Source organism: Eulemur rufifrons, chromosome 8 (assembly GCF_041146395.1).
Source record: "Eulemur rufifrons isolate Redbay chromosome 8, OSU_ERuf_1, whole genome shotgun sequence".
NCBI classification, from domain to species: domain Eukaryota; kingdom Metazoa; phylum Chordata; class Mammalia; order Primates; family Lemuridae; genus Eulemur; species Eulemur rufifrons.
In genome coordinates this window covers 26,509,357-26,529,289 of record NC_090990.1, presented here as the reverse complement: position 1 = coordinate 26,529,289, position 19,933 = coordinate 26,509,357, and the positions used below count along the sequence as shown (strand labels likewise).

General features: G+C 55.3%; 1 protein-coding gene across 1 annotated transcript in view; it reads left to right on the top strand.

The window, feature by feature from the left end:
• Positions 1-16,047, top strand: part of EPHA10 (EPH receptor A10) — a 38,895-nt gene extending 22,848 nt beyond the window's left edge. The window contains exons 7-17 of the mRNA XM_069477704.1: positions 988-1,159; positions 5,339-5,447; positions 10,800-10,861; positions 10,994-11,119; positions 13,048-13,233; positions 13,633-13,694; positions 13,924-14,127; positions 14,446-14,595; positions 14,798-14,991; positions 15,571-15,726; positions 15,903-16,047. Of these exons, the coding sequence (XP_069333805.1) occupies positions 988-1,159; positions 5,339-5,447; positions 10,800-10,861; positions 10,994-11,119; positions 13,048-13,233; positions 13,633-13,694; positions 13,924-14,127; positions 14,446-14,595; positions 14,798-14,991; positions 15,571-15,726; positions 15,903-16,017 (1,536 nt within the window). The 3' untranslated portion in view covers positions 16,018-16,047. The remainder of the gene's footprint in view (positions 1-987; positions 1,160-5,338; positions 5,448-10,799; positions 10,862-10,993; positions 11,120-13,047; positions 13,234-13,632; positions 13,695-13,923; positions 14,128-14,445; positions 14,596-14,797; positions 14,992-15,570; positions 15,727-15,902) is intronic.
• Positions 16,048-19,933: the final 3,886 nt, after the last annotated feature.

Genomic DNA, 19,933 nt, shown 5'->3' with positions numbered 1-19,933 from the left:
GATCCTTTCAGTGGATTGTTCAGATGCCTGGAAGGGAGATTCTGATGGGCCCAGCTTGGGTCCCAGTCCACCCTGGTTCCCGAATGCCATGGCCAGAGAACTGGGGCCACAGAATATCAGGGGCGCGGGTGCCCTTCTGGGGACTGTGGACGTGGCGGGGCTGTAATAAGGTATGGGCAGAGACGAAATGACGGGAGGAGCTTCTCCAGGACATGCTATCAGATGTGCTGGGGTAGAGTCGGGCAGCATGGCGTGGAGCAGAAGGCACAGGGTCTACGGGGACTCAGAGGGCATCACCCCAGCCCCTCCTCGGCGTGGAGCTCTGCTGCAGGAGACAGAGGCTGACTCCACAGGGCTGCTGTGAGGCTGGGAGGAGGTGGGGCTGTGAAGGGCCAACTTAGTAGCTGGGAATGGGTGGGCTCTTATCAGTGACAGCAGCTGCTTCTCCGGCCCTCCAGCTGTGGGCCTGGGGCCAGTCTTTACCCCTGTGAGCTGGGTTTCCTTATCCAAACTAGTTAATACCGCTGTCCTCTGTGCCTTGCAGGACAGTGTGAAAATCAGATGCCAAGGGGAAGGAAAAGCCTTGTGAGCCCTCAGGGCCTTCGGGTGTCAGGGCTCATCTTATTCTGTCCTCCACGGGCATCAGGCCCCCAGGTCACTGGCCCAGTCCACTGTGGACTGCCAGGCCCTGGTGGCCATGATCCTGTCAGCCCCAAGGAGGGTCCAGTGGGTTCTAAAGTTTCTCTTGCATAGAGGTGGGGCTGTTCTCAGATACAAGTACCACCGAGTGTGGGGTGGGAACTTGTGTTGGGGACAGTGGCCAGGAATCCAACGGAGAAGATCTTTGGAATCCCCCAAGACCATCCCCCACCCAACCCATGTTCACCTAAGGGTGCTTCTCCTGCCTCCCTGTCCTTTTCTCCCATGAATCCCCCAGAGAGTGGTTCTGGCCTTGGGTCTGGGCCTCACTTCTTGGTCTCTCCTCAGGGTCAGAGTGAACAGACTTACTCCACGGTGAAGACAGGGGCGCCCATGGTTACTGTCACCAACTTGAAGCCAGCTACTCGCTACGTCTTTCAGATCCGGGCAGCTTCCCCGGGACCCTCCTGGGAGGCCCAGAGCTTCAACCCCAGCATTGAAGTGCAGACCCTGGGGGAGGGTAAGTCGTGTGTGGGACCCGGGCAGAGAGAACCTGGCACGGGGCTGAGGCAGGGAGACAAGCAGAGGGGGAGAATTGTCTGTGCAATTAAGGGAGGCTTCGGAACAGTTTAATTACAGCCTAATTAATTAATGAATCTGGAATCCACTGACTATTGCCTGTTCCCTGACATGAATTAGATTGAGTACCTGCCCTGGAGGAGCTCACAGGAGAGGAGTTCAGCTGGAGAGAGACTCAGTTGGGATAGAAACCCAAACATGGGAGGGCCCTGTTCCTTTCCCCTCTGGGCCTTAGAGTGTGACGCAGACTGCGCTGAAGGGTGAGGGACATGAAGGGCTTGCACTGCTGCAATAAACAAAACAACATGAGCACTGTACACTTTGGGTGAATCGCCTGGTACGTGAGTTATATCTCAATAAAGCTGTTATTGAAACAAAGCAAAACAAAAGCTGAACATTGAGGACAGGCGCAGTGGCTCACGCCTGTAATCCTACCACTCTGGGAGGCTGAAGCAGGAGGATCGCTTGAGGTCAGGAGTTTGAGACCAGCCTGAGTAAGAGCAAGATCCCGTCTATAGTAAAAATAGAATAATTAGCGGGGCATGGTGGCACATGCCTGTAGTTCCAGCTACTCAGGAGGCTGAGGCAGGAGGATTTGCTTGAGCCCAAGAGTTTGAGGTTGCAGTGAGTTATGAAGACGCTGCACTCTAACCAGGGCAACAGAGCGAGATCTTGTCTCAATAAAACAAAACACAACAACACCAAAAAAAAGCTGAACATTAAATATCCTGACCTTAAAATATCTCCGGCTCCTCCATGGAACCGTGCTTCCCTCCCTCCCTGTTCAGTCCCCGCCGGCCCCCCCCCCCCCCCCCCCGCCCCGCTCCCCGCACAAGTCCCCTTTCTCCACGTGCAGAGCAGCTCAGCTCTCCTGTTGTCCTGCCTGCTGCCAAGCCAGCCCTCAGGATCTCACCTCTCTCCACTCTGAGCAGCTCAGGAAAGGATCTTCCTGAACAAAGGCAGTTCCCCCTAAGAGGCATTCTGGCACCAGCTGTCAAGATAACAGTTCTTTCCAGCCTGCTACATGACTCTAATCCAAGCTAGGAAGAGCTCTGAGCCCAAAGGAAGGTGGGAAAATGTTAAGAGTGTTTGATTCTGGGAAGGAAGGCCACACCTCTTCCTTGAATGCCTGTCTGTGTGAGACCTCAGCCAGGTGCTGGGAAGAGGAGATTAGAGCTATGTCTTCAAGGCTGGGGAACACGTGACTCTGGGGAGATGGGCAGGAAGGGTATTTTGGGTAGAGGAGGCCATCTGAACAAAGGCTCATGGGTAGGCTGGGGTGGGCGTGGCAGGGGCAGGAGCAGGGGGCTGTCAGCTGAGGAGGGCTGATGCTTTCCCTTCATTTGGTGCCTCTCAGTGAGCAGAGACTGCTCAGATCCCCAGCCCCCGGGTGGCCCTGGCCACGGGGAAATGGTTTTCCCAATCTGCAAAGCATATTTTCCAGTGAGCTGTGACCCCAAATCAGGATCTCGATGAAGAGTCGTGCTTCACCACTGTGTTAGTTATCTATTGTTCTTTAAAAAATGACTCCAAATCCTAGCAGCTGATGACAACAAGCATTTCTTATCTCCTGGTTTCTATGGGTCAGGAATGTGGGTGCTGCTTAGCGAGGTGTCACTGGCTAAGTCCTCATACTGGCTCAGGGACTCTCCCAAGGCTGCAGCCAAAGTGTCCTCTGAGGCTGTGGTCATCTCAGGGCGTAACTGCGGGACAGACCCCTCCCTGTCCGGGTCTTGCTGGCTGTTGCCGGAGGCGTGCCGTTCCTTAGGGCTGCTCAGCAGGGCAGCTGGGTTCTTTCCACACCTGTGAGTGAGTGAGAGCACGAGAGGGCAAGCAAGACACAAGCCACAGTCTCTTATAACCTAATCTTGGAAATGACAGCCCACCATTTTTACCATGTTCTATTCATTAGAAGTGAGTTACTAGGTCCAGCCCCCACTCAAAGGGAATGAATGGGGGGTGGGTAGGGATCCGTGAGGGCCGTCTCGGAGACGCCCACCCAGGGTGTCTTCATCTTATTCTCCATGACCACATGGCTGCCCCATTTCAAACAGTTCTTGGCAACTCCGCTCCCCCTCTGCCCCCAGCCAGACCCTGGGCTCTGGAATGCCCTCTTTTGGCCCTAGCCTTGTTGACCTTTAACCCTTCCTTCTTCTGTCCCTCCTTGCTTGCTCTGTGACATCCTAAAGACAGCTGTCTGTATCCTCAGCACCCCTGGCTCTCAGTCCCTCCTGGCCCCACGTCCATCTCTCCCAGCCCCTGTACATTATCTTGTCACAAATACTCACCATCTTTGCCAGTCCTCAAGCCCTGGATGTCTTGCTGCACCCACCCTGCTGGTCCCCAGACGTAGGCCGTCCTCGTCCTCCTCCTGTCCCATGCTGAGGCTGCCTGTAGGGATGTACTTTTCCATTCTCAGTTCAGTCTTCAGGGCCACTCAGTACTTTCCCCAGTTTTTGTTTTTTTTTTTAGGGACGGGTTCTTGTTATGTTGCCCAGGCTGGTCTCGAACTCCTGGGCTCAACCTTTCCTCCCGCCTCGGCCTCCTGAGTGGCTGGGACTATAAGTGCACCACCATGCCCAGCTCCCATTCTTTTTTTTTTTTTTTTTTTTTTTGAGACAGCATGTCACTCTGTCACCTAGGCTGGAGTGCAGTGGTGTCATCAGAACTCACCACAACCTCAAACTCCTAGGCTTCTGCCTCAGCCCCCTGAGTAGCTGGGACTACAGGTGTGTGTCACCATGCCTGGCCAATTTTTCTATTTTTTTTGTGGAGACTGGGTCTTGCTCTTGTTCAGGATGATCTTGAACTCTTGACTTTAAGTGATCCTCCTGCCTCGGCCTCCCAGAGTGCTAGGATTACAGGTGTGAGCCACCGCGCCCGACCCCGGCTCCCGTTCTTGACAGTTACTCCAACCCTCCACCTCTCTCGAGCACCTGCCCTCCATTCTCAGCCCCAACTCAGCAGGTACCCTCATTCCTTTTCTTCTTGGCCATGAACTCTGTCCACTGCTCCCGGGCTCCCTGTCACCCACAGGATAAAGTTCCTACTCCTTAGCTTAGCTTTCAGGGCCTTCCAGATTCTGTCTCCCTGAGTTTCCTCCATCTTCCCACCCTCCAGCTGCGTGTCTTGCCACTCTGCCTTCCTGCAGCATGTTTTCCAGCCACGTGGGACCACTTGCCATTTTCAGACCCAGCATGTGCATCTAAGCACCATCAAAAACACTTCCCATCTTTCAGGTCCAGTTCAGATGACACCTTTTCTGCGAAGCCTTCCTCATTGGCTTTAGGAAGAAATTGTTGTGCCTCTGCTCGGCTCTGTCCATTTCTCTGTTTCTGTTTTCATTCTACAGTTACGATTTTTGTTTCTGTCTCCCTCACGGGTCTATGCACTCCTCCAGGGCAAGGACTCTGCCTCATTCATCACTGTCTCCCTGGTACTAGTGCCAGCGTGGCACATACGTTGCGTAGATGGATGGGTAGGGCTGAGAGCCGAGGGTCCTCTGGACCCCTCTCTTGGAGAAATAGTTCAAAGTAGAGGCTTTGGAATCAGGCAGAGGCTTTTGGAGTCAGGTTCAAATCTTAGGTTCACCACTTATTAGCTATGTGACCTTGGATGAATGACAACATAACTCTTCTCAACCCCAGTGTCCTCAGCTGTAAAATGGAGACAGCAATACCTTACTGGGTCATTGTGATGATGAAACAAGGTGATATAGTTGAGGCATATAGCCTGGTGTCTTGAGTGGAGTAAGTGCATTTAATGTTAGCCCTTTTTGTTATTGGTGGTGAATGGTCTGCATTAGGGGCGGGGAGCTCAGAGCAGAGGCCTCTCTCATTGCCATCTGAAAGGAAGGGAGGCCTGGCCCTGTCTGTCTGGACTCCTCCTCTCTCTCAGAGCTGAGCTGCAGTGGGGGTGCCCTGGCCTGGGAGCAGAGGAGGCTCTTGGGACTCCAGGGGCCACTGTGGTCAGTGGGGCTGCCTTGGTCCCTCTGCTTCCGGGAGGCAGTGCCAAGTGCAGAGGTGCCGTGGGAGTCCTGCCGTGAGAACAGGAGTCTGCCCTGGTGCTTGCCCAGAAGTCTGGTCCTCTGCCTGCCTCAACCTTGTGGTTTTCCTCCCAGCTGCCTCGGGGTCCAGGGGCCAGAGCCCTGCAGTTGTCATCACCGTAGTGACCATCTCAGCCCTCCTCGTCCTGGGCTCCGTGATGAGTGTGCTGGCCATTTGGAGGAGGTAGGTGGCTGGTCCCAGCCTGGGTGAGCCCGGCGGGTCATGTCCCTGTGCACATTACCATGTGCTCCCTGGCACCCCGTCTGCACCTGCAAGCGCACTGCTGCACGGATACGGCCCCTCCCCCGCCTGCTGCTTGTCTGCAGCCAGCACTGCAGCTCTCAGCCCTGCAGCGCTCAGCCGCTCTGGGATGAAGGGGATTTAGCTCCTTAACTCATTAAATGTCAGAAGGCATCGCTGAGGATGGAACCAAGCTCCAGCTGCTCTAGTGTGATTAGGATTCTCCTGAGGCGCTCAGAGGCCCCCAGCCCCTGACCCCAAGGGATCCTGAGGCCCTTGAACACAAGCAAAGGGAAGACCGGCAGAAATTGTGTGCATACATGTACGTGGGAGAGGGAGAAAGGGGAGGGGATTTCATAAGCCAGAAACCCCTCCCTCTCCCCCAGCAGAAAGAAGCTTGCAGGAGGGTGGGCAGGGCAAGGGGAGTGGGAGGAGGGGGAACATGTAGAGCTTCAGTCTGGCTGAATCTGGCTGGGAGAAGATTCCAGTCCTTTTGCAAACAGCAGGGGCCTCCTGGCATTTATCCCCCCTTCTCCCCAGGGCGTCAGTCTGCTGCGTGCTGAGGCACCCAGGTGGGTACCAGCTGGGCTGAGGTCGGCAGACTGGAGAGTTGGAAAGTCTGCATGAGATGGGCTGGAGTGGGGGGCACAGAGGAGAGGGATGTGCGGGCTGGGGAGCCCCCTCTGCAAGTCTCAGCATCCTGGAGCCGCCTGTGTGCTGGAGGGACAGTGAGCATTCATTTGGCACTGGCTGTTTGCTTGCCCAGTGAAGCCCTAAAAGCGATGAGGAGAAGATGCTGTCCTGCCAGTCTGGGAGCCAGCCGTCCCTGGGCCCGGAGAATCAGGAAGGCAGGACAGAGTAGGGCACTCCTTCCCCATGGAGCTTGAAGTCCATGTGCTGCACCTGTTGGCAGAGGATGGACAGGTGCTGAGAGGTCCCGTCCTGGCTTTGAGCTTAGGGGCTGTGGAAGGTCAAGTAGGAAAGGGGAGAGAAGTGAACAAGGAACGTGTCCTCTGGGCAGAGGCTCTGCAGGACAGGAGCAGCTGCCTGGCAGGGCCTTGGAGACAGGTGCACTGGAGCAGGCAGGGTAAGCCAGTGGCGGGTTTCAAAACTTGCCCCAAATCCAGCTGCACTGAAATGGGGAGAAGCAGCCTGGTCTGGTGCTGAGGGGAAGAGGGGCATACTCCTCCAGCCCGGCACACCGTGCCCTTGCTCCATGTCCCTGTGGTGCCTGCTCTGCACTGTGTCCTCACCTCCAGTGTCCCTCCCTCTCCGGTTGGCCCCGGCTCACTCACTTCTCACTAGACTGTGTGGCCCAGTGGAAGCTTCTCTTTTCTTCCTTACCACGAACCCTCTGTCGTTCCTCCCTCCACTCAGCCTTCCCCACTTCACCTCTGCCCATCTCTCTTGGATGTTCCCTCACTCACAGAAGTCCTGTCTCTACCCGGGGTGACTTCAGTAGCTGTTGGACAGCTTGTCCCACCCCATGCCATCTGGAAGGACCCCCTCTTCTGTTCCACCTGGCCTCTGGGCCACCCCCCACCCCTGCTGGCTGCCTCATCCTCGGGTGCTTAATCCAGTTCTTCTTTGGGCCCGGGGACGCCTGTCCTTGCAGCCTGCTCTCATTGCACCTGCTGTCAACTCCCCCCACCCATCCGCACAGCTGCCTGCCTCTGCGTCCATTCTCTCCTCCTTTGCTCTTGGGGCAGTGCCTCCTCCTAGGAAGGCCAGGTTCAGTCCTTCTACCTAGAAGTGAACCCTACCCTTCTTGCCATCTTGAGAACTCATTATTATTAGGTATTAAGTATGGAATGTCTGATTTTCTTTTTTTTTTTTTTTTTTTGAGACAGAGTCTCACTCTGTTGCCCAGGCTAGAGTGAGTGCCGGCGTCTGCCTAGCTCACAGCAACCTCAAACTCCTGAGCTCAAGGGATCCTCCTGTCTCAGCCTCCCGAGTAGCTGGGACTACAGGCATGCACCACCATGCCCGGCTAATTTTTTCTATATATATTTTTGGCTGTCCATATAATTTCTTTCTATTTTTAGTAGAGATGGGGTCTCGCTCTTGCTCAGGCTGGTCTCGAACTCCTGAGCTCAAACGATCCGCCCACCTCGGCCTCCCAGAGTGCTAGGATTACAGGCGTGAGCCACCGCGCCCGGCCCTGATTTTCTTAAGTACTAAGTTTGACACTTGATATCTCTGACATTTCACTTTAAGATTTCATGGCCGGGCGTGGTGGCTCACGCCTGTAATCCTAGCACTCTGGGAGGCCAAGGTGGGTGGATCATTTGGGCTTAGGAGTTTGAGACCAGCCTGAACAAGAGTGAGACTCGTCTATACTAAAAATAGAAAGGAATTATCTGGCTGACTAAAAATATATACAGAAAAAATTAGCTGGGCATGGTGGCGCATGCCTGTAGTCCCAGCTACTCAGGAGGCTGAGGCAGGAGGATTGCTTGAGCCCAGGAGTTTGAGGTTGCTGTGAGCTAGGCTGACGCCATGGCACTCTAGCCTAGGCAACAGAGTAAGACTCTGTCTCAAAAAAAAAAAAAAAAAAAAAAAAAGATTTTATTTTTTTTATGAAGGTATATCCGCATTCTTTCAAATGCACATTTTGGCTTGTGATTATCTTTCAAATTTTCTTAGAGGAATTTTTCTGAAACCATGGATAAGTAAAAAATTCGTGTTATTTTTTTAATATGAATTTTGTCATGGAACCAATGCAGCACAGATAGCTCAAAATATCAACAAAGTGTTTGGGAAGGATGTGGCTAATAAATGCACAGTACATCGATGGTTTGAGAGGTTCCATTCTGGTGATTTTAATCTTGAAAATGAGCCATGTGGGTGACCTGCGACCAAGGTGGATAATGATGAGCTGAAAGCTGTAGTGGAAGCAAATCCATCTCAACTTATGCGTGAATTAGCAGCAAGGTTTGATGTTAGTATTCCAACAATATTCGACCGTTTGAAACAAATGGGCAAGGTAAAAAAGCTGGATAGATGGGTTCCACATGAATTATATGAGCATCAGAAGAGAAATCGTCTCGAAGCTTGCCTTTCTTTGTTGTCACGACATAAAGGCGAACCATTTCTACACCATATTGTTACCTGTGATGAAAAATTGATTCTTTTTGACAATCACAAGCATTTAGCACAATGGTTGGATAAAGATGAAGTGCCGAAACACAGTCCAAAACCGAATAGTCATCAAAGCTAATGGTGTCTGTTTGGTCCAGTGCTGGTATTATCCACTATGGCTTCATGAAAACTGGTCAGTTGATTATAGCAAATGTCTATTGCAGCCAACTGGATGAAATGATGAGGATGCTTGTGATTAAGCAGCCGAGATTGGTCAGTAGAGACAGGCCAATACTCTTGCAAGATCACATGTCACACAAACAACGCTGCTCAGACTATAGAAACTGGACTTGGAAACTCTCTGTCATCCACCGTATTCACCAGAACTTGCACCAACTGGCTACCACTTCTTCCAGGCCTCGGGCCACTTCTTACAAGGAAAAATATTCAATTCTCAGCAAGCTGTGGAAAACAGCTTCGCAATTTCATCACCACTCGTTCTTAAGCCTTTTTTGCTGCTGGCATAAGCAAGCTACCATTAAGATAGCAAAGCTGTGTCGATAGTTTAGGTACATACTTTGATTAATTGTACTGCTTCTTGTTTGCGATATAATAAACTACACTTTTGATTTGAAATCAGACATTTCGTATTTAATGACCTAATACTTATAATGTCCCCTTCTCTCCAACATAATTCTAACATATCTCGAGGCTTTGTAAGCAATCTGCAATGCTCATGTGAGGCCGGGCTGTCTTTATCTTGATTTTATTAAAGAGAAACTGAGCCGCCCATTCCCGGAGCTCCTGAGTGGAGGAGCCGGGAAGCAAGTCCTTGCAGTCAGATCTCAGAGCCCAGGCTGTCAGCGCCCTCCCACGGCCACTTCGGCCACTTCGTCCTATGCAACACCCTTGCTACTCCTTCCCCTTGGTGTCAAAACGGGATCATATCTTTCTTTTGAAAACTTTTGCAAAGTCTTCCCTTAATCCCTCTTCTTGTGCTTTCACGCGTGATCTGTCTCCCCATCATCCCCCTCCACGTTCTCTGCCCTTGGTCCCTGTGACATCAATGCCCCCAATTTCCCTTCTTCTCTGGCAGTTCTTTTGTGTTCTCCTCCGTGGCTTCTTTCTCCTCTGGCCAACCTCGAAATGTTGGGGTTTCTCAGCCTTCTTCCTATCCCTCTTCTCAGGCTCCATCCTGCCTCTGGGCAATGTTCATGGCTCCTGAATTTGTATCTTCAGAGCAGGCCGCTCTTCCAAGCTCCAGACACCCACACGTCTAACTCCCTGCTCAGCGATCCTCCCTGCTTAGCCCACAGGCCCCAGGAGCTCGAATGCCTAAAGGTGAACTTTGTGTCTCTCCGTCTTGGTAAATGGCACCACCATAAACTCTGCTGAGCAACTTTTCCCTCTCCCTTTCTGCCATCCACCAAGCTCAAAGCCCTGTGGCCCCTGTCACCTTCGTGTCACTCGAGTCCTCTTGCCTCTGTCCAAGCTGGTACAACAGCAGAAGCCTCCACTCAGCAGCTGGGATGCTCTTTCTAAAATGCAAATTGAATTGTGGCAGTCCCCTGCTCAAACCCCTCAGGGGCTCTCCTCTGCTCCCAGAATAAAAGCCAAAGTCTTCATCTGGGCTAGCAAGGCCCTGCCTCAGGGGGCCCCACATGCCAGCCTGTGGCTTTGTTTACTCTGATGCAGTCTTTGCCCCATGGCTGCCTCTGTCTCAGGAGGCTGTGGGCGAAGGCCTCAGACCAGGTCAGGTCTGTCTGTCCCTACAGTGCACGGCCCTCCTCCTTTGCTGGGGACCTGTGAGTGGCCTTGTAGTTAACTCTCCATGTCCGCTGTCCGCTCCAGACCGGAAGCTGTCCCTAAGTGCAGGGTCTGCCTGTCTTATTCATGCTCTTTCACCACACCAGAGGGGGCTTGCAGCCAGGGGTGTGGATTGGATGCCTCCGGAGTTGCAAGAATTTTCATGGTGTGTGGAAGTGAAAATAGGTAGAAATGTTGGCGGTGGGGAAGGTTAGGTCTGGGGCCAGGCTTGTACACGTGCTGTGGGGAGAAGCTTTCAAACCAGCTGGACAAGAAGGTCCCTCCCCTGGGGCACAGACTTTGTCTTTTCGAAGGGACAGAGAGGTGCTGCCCGCCCTCAGTGCATGTGAATTGGGAAGGGCTGGGGTGGCCTGGCTGAAAGAAGGACTCTGCACACCCCTCCCCCAGGCCCTGCAGTTATGGCAAAGGAGATGGGGACGCCGGCGATGAAGAGGAGCTGTACTTCCACTGTGAGTTGTCCGGGCCCAGCTGGGGAGGGGCGGGCTCCACCCTACCTTGCTCCTCAGCCCTCTTCCTCGCTGCCACTGTCCCACCCCGAAGATGGAGGGCCTTCGCCTCAGGCTCATTTCTTTCTCTCCCAGTCAAAGTCCCGACACGTCGCACGTTCCTGGACCCCCAGAGCTGCGGGGACCCGCTGCAAGCTGTGCTTCTCTTTGCCAAGGAGCTGGATGCGAAAAGCGTCACTCTGGAGAGGAGCCTGGGAGCAGGCAAGCCCCGCCCCACCCGCCATATAGGCCACGCCTCTGCCCTGTCCCCACCTCCACCCCGGAAGCCCCCTCCACCCAAAGCCCCGCCCATTTCTGGAAGCCCCGCCTCCATGCAGAAAGGCCGTGGCCCACCAGATTTCAGGGAAGAGGGAGGCGAAAGGGTCTGCCTTCCTACTCTCTCCCCGGCCTCAGCGTCACTCTGAGACCTCCATTCAGGCCCGTCAGGGTTGGCCTCTGCAGACCACCACTGGTAACTTAGTGGGCAGGGGCCTTTGCAAGCTTGGGGGCCAGACACACCTGAGCTGTAGTCCCGGCTCTACACTGACCAGTAATCAGTGTCCCCCTTCTGCTCGGAGCCTCAGTTTCTTGTCTGTGAAATGGACATATCTGCCTCACAGGGAGCTGATGTAGGGACTTCGCAGCCCAGCACAGGGCCGGCCCATAGTAGGTGGGAGCTTTCCAAGGATCAGTCTGCTGCTTCTCTTCCTGTCTGCAAACTCTCAGTCCCCTGTGCTCACAGAAGGCAGCCCATTTCACCAGGAATCCGACACTGTCCTGACACTATTGCCAGACCTGCTGGACAGAAGCCAGAAAGGGGCAGTGTGACAGAATGGATGTCATCATCCTCTGTCCTGGGTCACACTGGGTTTGATGGGCTTTGGTGCACTGGCTTGTGCAGCGTCCTCTCTCTGAGGCCTGGAGACCTGTGAGGCCGGCAGGGAGGAGTCCCTGTTTCACGGAGAGGGAAACTGAGACCGAGAGAGGGAAAGCGATGTGATCTGAGGTCACGCTGCTGATCCTCAGTTTACCAGAATTTTTTTTTTTTAAAAAACCACTTAGATTTATAAAACTGACAGCTTAATCTTATTAAGTATCATTTTTAAATAAGAGAAATTTAAGATTGAAGCGTTTTAGAATTATACCAACCAAAGAACTAAATGACAAAAGCCTTTATTTTTAAAGATTCTAGAAGTTGCCTTTTGTAATTAGACAATCTGAAATCCTCTATTTTTTCACATATAGTGTCCAACCTCTCCCTTTGGGTCTTTTCCTTTCTCCAGGAAGGGAAAGCCACAGTGGCGTGACTAACCGGGCGGGTGTCAGTAGCCTCAGCTTTCTCTGATCATCCTGGCTGTTGTGTATTTCTTGCTTAAAACCAAACCCAACAACGACAAAACCAACACTGACCGGTGCTTCCCCAGGCCTACCCTTCCCCAGTGACCTGCACGCATCTCAGGATCCCCCTCGAGCACATCCCTGCCTGTAGCAACTACTACCGAAGCCCCTCTGCTTTCTTCTTGTCCCTTCTCAGAAATGTGTGTGGATCCAGTTCTTAAGGGTCCTCCCTCCCACGAAATCCTATCTCCTCCCCTTCCCAGAAACATTCCTGGCCCCTCTTCTTCCTCAGGGTCTCTTCCTCCCATATACTGGCCGAATCCTTATACTCATGGTGTCCCCTCAGGGCATATTCCAGTTCCTGTTCCCCCTCGGACACTCCGTGTCCCCTTCCGTATCTTCAGTGTCCCCCTCATGACCCACAAACTGCCCCCAGCTTCATAATGTTGCAGGCCCCTCAGGTTGCACCCCGAGCCCAATAAACACCATCTTGCTCTCCTTCTGGAGTCCCCTCTCCCCATACCTGTCTCCCACCTGTCCCCCAGAACACCCTTTGGGCTCCTCTCCCTGCCCCAGGGTTCTACAACCTTTACCCACAGCAAAGCATCTGGACTCCCAGGCCCAGGGGCCCAGTTATCTGACAGGTCCCTGGACTGTCCTTGGTCCGAAACATCTCAAGGAGCCAGTTTACCAGAATTTGAACTCAGGACAGCCTGTGATCCAGAGTCACTGTCTCCTCTGCTCAGCCTGCCCGGCTCAGCCAGCTGGGGTGGTGGCCTCCAGGGGGTGTCTGAAGTGCTGTTTCCCCACAGGGCGCTTTGGGGAGCTGTGCTGCGGCTGCCTGCAGCTCCCCGGCCGCCAGGAGCTGCCTGTGGCCGTGCACACGCTGAGGGACGGCTCCTCCGACTCGCAGAGGCTCAGCTTCCTGGCTGAGGCCCTCACACTGGGACAGTTCGACCATAGCCACATCGTGCGGCTGGAGGGTGTTGTCACCCGAGGTAGGGCCCAGTGCTCCAGCCCGCTTCCCTCAGCCGTGGGGGGCGGGGGTCACCCCCGGGAACCTCAGCTTGCTTTCACTCTCCCGGAGTGGCTGCTCTGACCCAGAATGACCTTCTAACTTGTCATGATGCTCTTGGGGGTGAATCACCCTGACCTTAGATAATCTTTCTTAGTAGACTCATTGCACCTCCTGACCTTGGCCTTTGTCCCCATACAGACTCCTCCTCTTCTTTCCTTGGCATAGGGGACCCCGGGCCGGGCAGGAGGATGCAGGATTAGGGAGCTTGGCCGTGGTTCTGGTTCTCCAGGCCCAGTCTGGGGCCCCTGTGGGCAGCATGTGTGCACACAGGGTGGAGCAGGCCGCTTATCACGTGTGTGTTCCCCATCCCTGGGCACAGGAAGCACCTTGATGATCGTCACTGAGTACCTGAGCCTGGGGGCCCTGGATGGCTTCCTCAGGGTGAGTGGCCTGGGCCCAGGGAGCTACCAACCATGTTATTCTCTAAAACGGAGGTCCCTCACTTTTCTCTTTGGTGGGGCTTGGAACTGGCATCGTCCCCACTGGGTAGGCTGACCTGGTGGTCACAGGGTAAAGTGGAGCCCGGAGAGGGCTAGGTGACTTCCCTGGTGTCATACAGCACCAGAGGATCCGAGTGTGCAGCCCTAGCCTCAGTTTCCTCCCTCCACAGCGGCACGAGGGGCAGCTGGTGGCTGGGCAGCTGGTGGGGTTGCTGCCTGGGCTGGCGTCAGCCATGAAGTATCTGTCGGAGATGGGCTACGTTCACCGGGGCCTGGCGGCCCGCCGAGTGCTGGTCAGCAGCGGCCTCACCTGCAAGATCTCTGGCTTCGGGCGGGGCCCCCGGGACCGGGCTGAGGCTGTGTACACCACCATGGTGAGGGCCCCTGCCCAGCCAAGCCTGCTCTTCCTGTTTCCCACCCAGCGGCCCTGGAGCCCCCATCTCCCCCTTCCGCTCCCATCCCTGCTGTGTCAGGTCACTCCCCCACCCGGCCCCTCCCCCCGGTTGGTCCTGAATGCATGCCAGCGTGGACACCACCGCGTGGTCAGCTAGTGTGCCCTCCCCAGGTGTGAAGCTGGCAGTGGGGGTCGCCTGGGAGCATGACAGGTGGGCCTGGATCTGGGGCTCGGTGGGGAGGGGAAACCTGCGTGGGACCTCGTTCCTCCCTGCCCTGACCTGCCCGCCCACCCGCAGAGTGGCCGGAGCCCGGCGCTGTGGGCTGCCCCTGAGACGCTTCAGTTTGGTCACTTCAGCTCCGCCAGTGACGTGTGGAGCTTTGGCATCCTCATGTGGGAGGTGATGGCCTTTGGGGAGCGGCCCTACTGGGACATGTCTGGCCAAGATGTGAGTGACCCGTGGCTCCAGCTCCTCGCTTTCCAAGCCTCTTCCCTCTGACCTCTGCCCATTGACCCTTGACCTCCTAGCTCCGCCCCTCCTCTTTCCTGTCTACTTGCTTCCTGTGCTGCCTGGCCACTGCCGGGATCCTCCTTGGGATGGTGTGTGTGTGTCTCCGGGAACCTAAAGCCTCCCGTCCCCTGCGGCCCAGGTGATTAAGGCTGTGGAGGACGGCTTCCGGCTGCCACCCCCCAGGAACTGTCCCACCCCCCTGCACCGACTAATGCTTGACTGCTGGCGGAAGGACCCAGGCGAGCGGCCCAGGTTCTCCCAGATCCACAGCATCCTGAGCAAGATGGTGCAGGACCCAGAAGCCCCGAAGTGTGCCACAACCACCTGTCCCAGGTACATTCCCGTCTAGCCCAGCCGCACCAGGTGAGCCAGCCTCTCGCCCGTGTCTCCCTACTGTCCCAAGTATGGTCCCCCCGCCTGTCCTCCCCCAGTTGCTCCAGGTGGATCTAACACTCCCACCTGCCTCGGGCACATCTTACCTCACTTCCATCTTAGTCACCTGAACTTGTCCTGGCCTTTGCCCCACATATTCTGGGCATAGTGCCCACTTGGCTGGATAAATGTATTTGGTTATAGTCCTAACAAATTTGTGTTTCCAATAAGTCAAATAAGTGAAATTAATATTAGTTGCTCCAGATTTGGGTTGCCTCCCAACCTGTCCTAGGCATGCCCAACCCCTAGACTGTCGCAGATACTCCCAGTACCTTTAACTGGCTCTGCCCTCACCTGCCTGAGTATCTGAAACCCTCACCCCTTCTGGGGATGCATGGTGCCCACTCAAGCCAGGCCCAGCCCCAGGGCTTGGCTGCCCGCCCTCTGCTGCCCTTCCGCAGCTGGCCTTTGCTCAGGAGAGCAGCCAGTCCTGACCCCAGATGCCAGCTGTTGGTTGACCACAGCTCCTCTGGTCCCCAGGCCTCCCACCCCGCTGGCGGACCGTGCCTTCTCCACCTTCCCCTCCTTTGGCTCTGTGGGCGCGTGGCTGGAGGCCCTGGACCTGTGCCGCTATAAGGACAGCTTCGCTGCAGCTGGCTATGGGAGCCTGGAGGCCGTGGCTGAGATGACCGCCCAGTGAGTCCAAGGAGCCAAGGTCAAGGGCTGGGGCTTGGGGGTGCCAGAGGCCTGCCCCTGCCCACATGGGAAGCCCCAGCCTGTCCTGATTCTGGGCCCTTCCCTGGCCAGAGAGGGGGAGGGAGAGCCCCAGAGCATGGGGCCGAACTGCTGGGTGTGACCAGCCCTTGTTCCAGGGACCTGGTGAACCTGGGCATCTCTTCGGCCGAACATCGAGAGGCCCTTCTCAGCGGGATCAGCGCCCTGCAGGCCCGAGTTCTCCAGCTGCAGGGCCAGGGGGTGCAGGTGTGAGCAGGCCGCCACTATTCTGGTGGGGGCCCAGGCCCCCAGCCCTGCCAGAGGACCCTGGCAAGCTGCCCTCCACCTGTGTGGGAGTGAGCACTCTCTTCCTCCTCCTGGGCCCAGAGCTGGTTTGGGGCACGGCTTCCCCCCGTCGCTGCCTGCTCCTCCTGTTTTCCCCGGTCTGAACACCTCTGCTAACTCAGTGTCCCCGGAAAAGAGGTTCCAATCCCCGAGGAGGACCCCTGAGATATCGAGGAGGACCCCTGAGATATCAACGGGAGGAAATTCAGGGTTTCAGAGACAGAGCTGGGGCAGGGCTGGAGTCGGGAGACGGTAGATTTAAAATGCCCTGGCTTGTGCCCTTTCTGTCTTCCACACCCACTGGGGGCTGGGGCCTACCCCAATGGGTGTCCCTTTTCCCACGGACCCATTGGCCAGTCAGACGGTGTGGGTCCTTCAGGGGCTCCTATTCAACCCGGCAGTGACCACAGCTGCCTGGCAGCCCAGGCCTGGGAGGCTGGGCTGGAGGGGCAGGTCCTTCGCTCCCTGTGCCTTGGCGGGGCCTGCTGGACTCTGGTCAAGGCCCAGGCAGGCGCAGATGGTGCTGAGCTCCAGGGCTGGACCCCAAGGGCCCGAGACTCAGGAGCCGATTTCTGCTTGTCCTTGCCTTGGCTGACGGTTCCGGGTGAGGGCAAGAGTCCTGGCCAGGACAAGGCCCTGGTGCTCCCTGGGCCCACGAGGCCCCCATTTGTATTCCTTTTATGAACTGAGTGGCTGGGACATTTGGGAAGAGCATGAAGGGACATCTCCCCAGGTCCCCAATAGCTTTGCTTTCCAGCTTTGGGGGATGGTGAAGAGGAGACACAGCGGGGTGTTCTCTGCCCGGCTGCTTTAGCCCCCAGAACACAGATAGGGAGTCAGGGCCAGGGCTGTGGTCAGAATGAGATGAGGCTGGCTCTGGAGAGCCCTTGGTCTTGCCCTGTGGCACCAGCACTCCTCCCTGTGCAGCCCAGGGATCCTCTAGGGGTGGCTCCCTGGCAAGCTCTGCTCTTTGGCACTACCCAGCCTCCGTGGAGGTCTCCTCCCTCTGGCTTCTCCTAAGCACCGCAGAAGTGGTTGTGCTGAGCTGACTCCAGAGTTCCTTACAAGGGCGTCTGGAAGCAGTGGTGATCGGGAAGCCAGGGCCTTTGCAGGGCGGCAGGAAGGCAGCTGGGTCTGGATGAGGCCTCAGGGCCTGCATTTGTCCAGGCATCCCCCGACCCCCCATCAACGACATGTGCCTGCTCTGCTTGGTTGTGTGTTTGGGTCGGGTGGGAAGGAGACAAGGGGTGGAGGAAAGAGGTGAGTGAGACACAGCCTGCCCTCGGAGGGCTCAGACTAGATGGGGAGATGAGCTCAGGTACCAAGGGGCAATTCAAGGGGACCTTCCCCCAGCACCCCGCAAGAGTTCTCGGGGTCAGTGGAAGGGTGGGCTGCAGGGACAGATGGACAGTGTTTTGATGTGTGCATATTGGGGATTGTCTAGAAAGGCTTCTCAGCTCAGGTGTAAGTTGAACACGCACTTGCAGGTGGCAGGGGGCGGTGCTTTGCTTGGGATGGGTGGAGTTTGCAGCAGCTGAGATGGTGGTAGGCCTAGGACAAGAGGAGTCTGAGCAGAGGGAAAGAGCCAAAAGGTTGGAAGGTGCAGCGCATCTTGAGGAGCACCCGGTGGTGGGGGACAGTGACTCATGGCAGTGGCTTTGGCCTCACCTGCCAGCAGCAGCTCCTCTCTCCTTAGAATCTCCCCCAGCCCTTGCTCCCCATCTCCTGAGCACTTGTCCCAGCTCAGAGACTTTGGAAGTGCTGGGGGAGATTGAGATATGACTACTATCTTTGACAGGGTTTTGAGGGGGTCCCCTGCCAGGTGTCTTCCACACATCCAGGGACATAGGACCAGTGTCTCTTCTTGGGTAGACAGAGCCTCATCCTCATCTCCAGCCACATCAGTTGTTCTCTTAAGGGCAAAGTCCGCTCCCCCTGCCCCAGCTGTTCTGCAGAGGGGCGCTGGCTGTGTTGGCAGGACTTCGGTGTCCAGGGTAGATCTCCCCTCCACTGAGGAATGAGGTCCCACAACCCTGATGGGTCCCAGGCCTCAGCCCTGCATAGGCACTGGTGTGATGCGGGGCGATGGCTCTCTGGGGGCCCTTTACAGATCTATTTTTATATGGAACTTGTTCATCGGACAGACGGAGGTGGCCTGCAACCCCCCATCACCCTGGTCTGAGCCCATCCAGGGAGGGAGGGGCCAGTGGGAGGGGTTTCCTTTGACTAATTCTGGAGATGTTTTTATATTTCTTGGGTTCTATATGCAGCAGGACAAAATAATAAACATTTGTCTGTGATATGGTGCCTCTTTGAGTGACAGTTGCTTAACCATTGTGTAGCTTGTGTGGGAGGTTTTCTGCCCCCCTTCCTGGGGTGGGGTGTCCAGAGCATGTGTCTGAGATCTCTCTGTGTAGAGGTGAATCACCGTTCCTGCCATGAAAGATGTCCCAGGACACAGGACGGTGTGATCAGGAGTGCCATAGCGAAGGCACTGTGTGCCCTGGGAGGGTAGAGAAGTATGTCACCCAGTCTCAGGAGCAGTACACGAAGGCAGGCATCCTGGAGGAGGCTGTGCCCTTCCCCGAGATAGACAGTACCTGGGGTGCAGGGGGGCAGGAAATGACGTGTTCAATTTTGGATGCGGTTTGAGACGCGTGTGGGATGTGCAGGCGGAGCTGTCTAGGAGACAGGTGGATATCTGGGTCTGGACCTTGGAGCACAGATGTGGGCTAGACAGAGCTTCGGCAACGTGTGGAAGGCAAGAAGCACAGGCTGCAGCTTGCGGGGAGGGGTGGGGGACGAGGCAGCTTGTTTGGTAAGTGAGGAGATGCAGGCAGGGATGACAAAGGGCTGAGAACATGCCTAACCCTGTGAAGGGACATGGCACCTTCGCCAAAGCAAATTGGGTTCCAGACTCCCATTAAGTGGGGCGCTCAGTGTAGCCCCCAGTTCTGATTGAATCCTCTCTGAACATTGCCTGTCAGTCCTTCCATTTCTGAAGCCATATGAATTAGCAACTGTAAAAACCTTGAGTGCACGTCATGCTGAATTTTAGGTATGGGACAATAACTGTCACAGTGTGTGAAATTAAAAAAGGAAAACCGACTTCCCAGCATGTGTACACATGTGGACACTGAGACATACTCTGTTTTCCATTGGTGGTGGGACACTGTGGAGGTGAGCCCTGTGTTGGCATGTGACCTCATCACAGGCGGAGATGGGGACACTGAATCCTTGGAGTAAAAGGCATTATCTGATGCTTTGAAAAAAATGCTTAGGTGATGTCCTCTCTCTTGCTCTCTCTCTCTCACACACACACACACACACACACACACACGAACTAGCAATCTGTGCAATTTCCCAATTTTTAAATGGTTAGCAACCAATTTGAAAAAAAGAAAGAAAGAAAGAAAGAAACCCCAAACCAACCCAAACAGTGAGGGTGAAAGTGAGCCTGTGGTCTGGCAGTGAGGTTTACATTTTTTTGTCCCAACCCCGTGACAGTTCAGCCTGTGCTTAAAAATCCTGGAATGGGGAACTCTTTGCCTTCTAAGCCAGCCTGCCCTGGCTCAGTCCCAGGCATTGATTAGATGCCTGCTGCATACCGCGCATTTCCTACAGCTGGAGTCAGGTAGGCAGTGGTGCAGATGGAGTGAAACAGGGCGAGCCTGGCTAAGGCAAGTCGGATCTGAAGCATTTCCTGGATGTCAGGCTCTTAACACTGCGCCAGATGATGAAGGAAAAGGCAAAAGGCCCAGGTTTGGTGACTTGCAGACTGGGTTACTTACCTGCAATGAGTAACCTTCCTTCCTGTGCCGTTACTACCAAAGGGCTCCTCCAC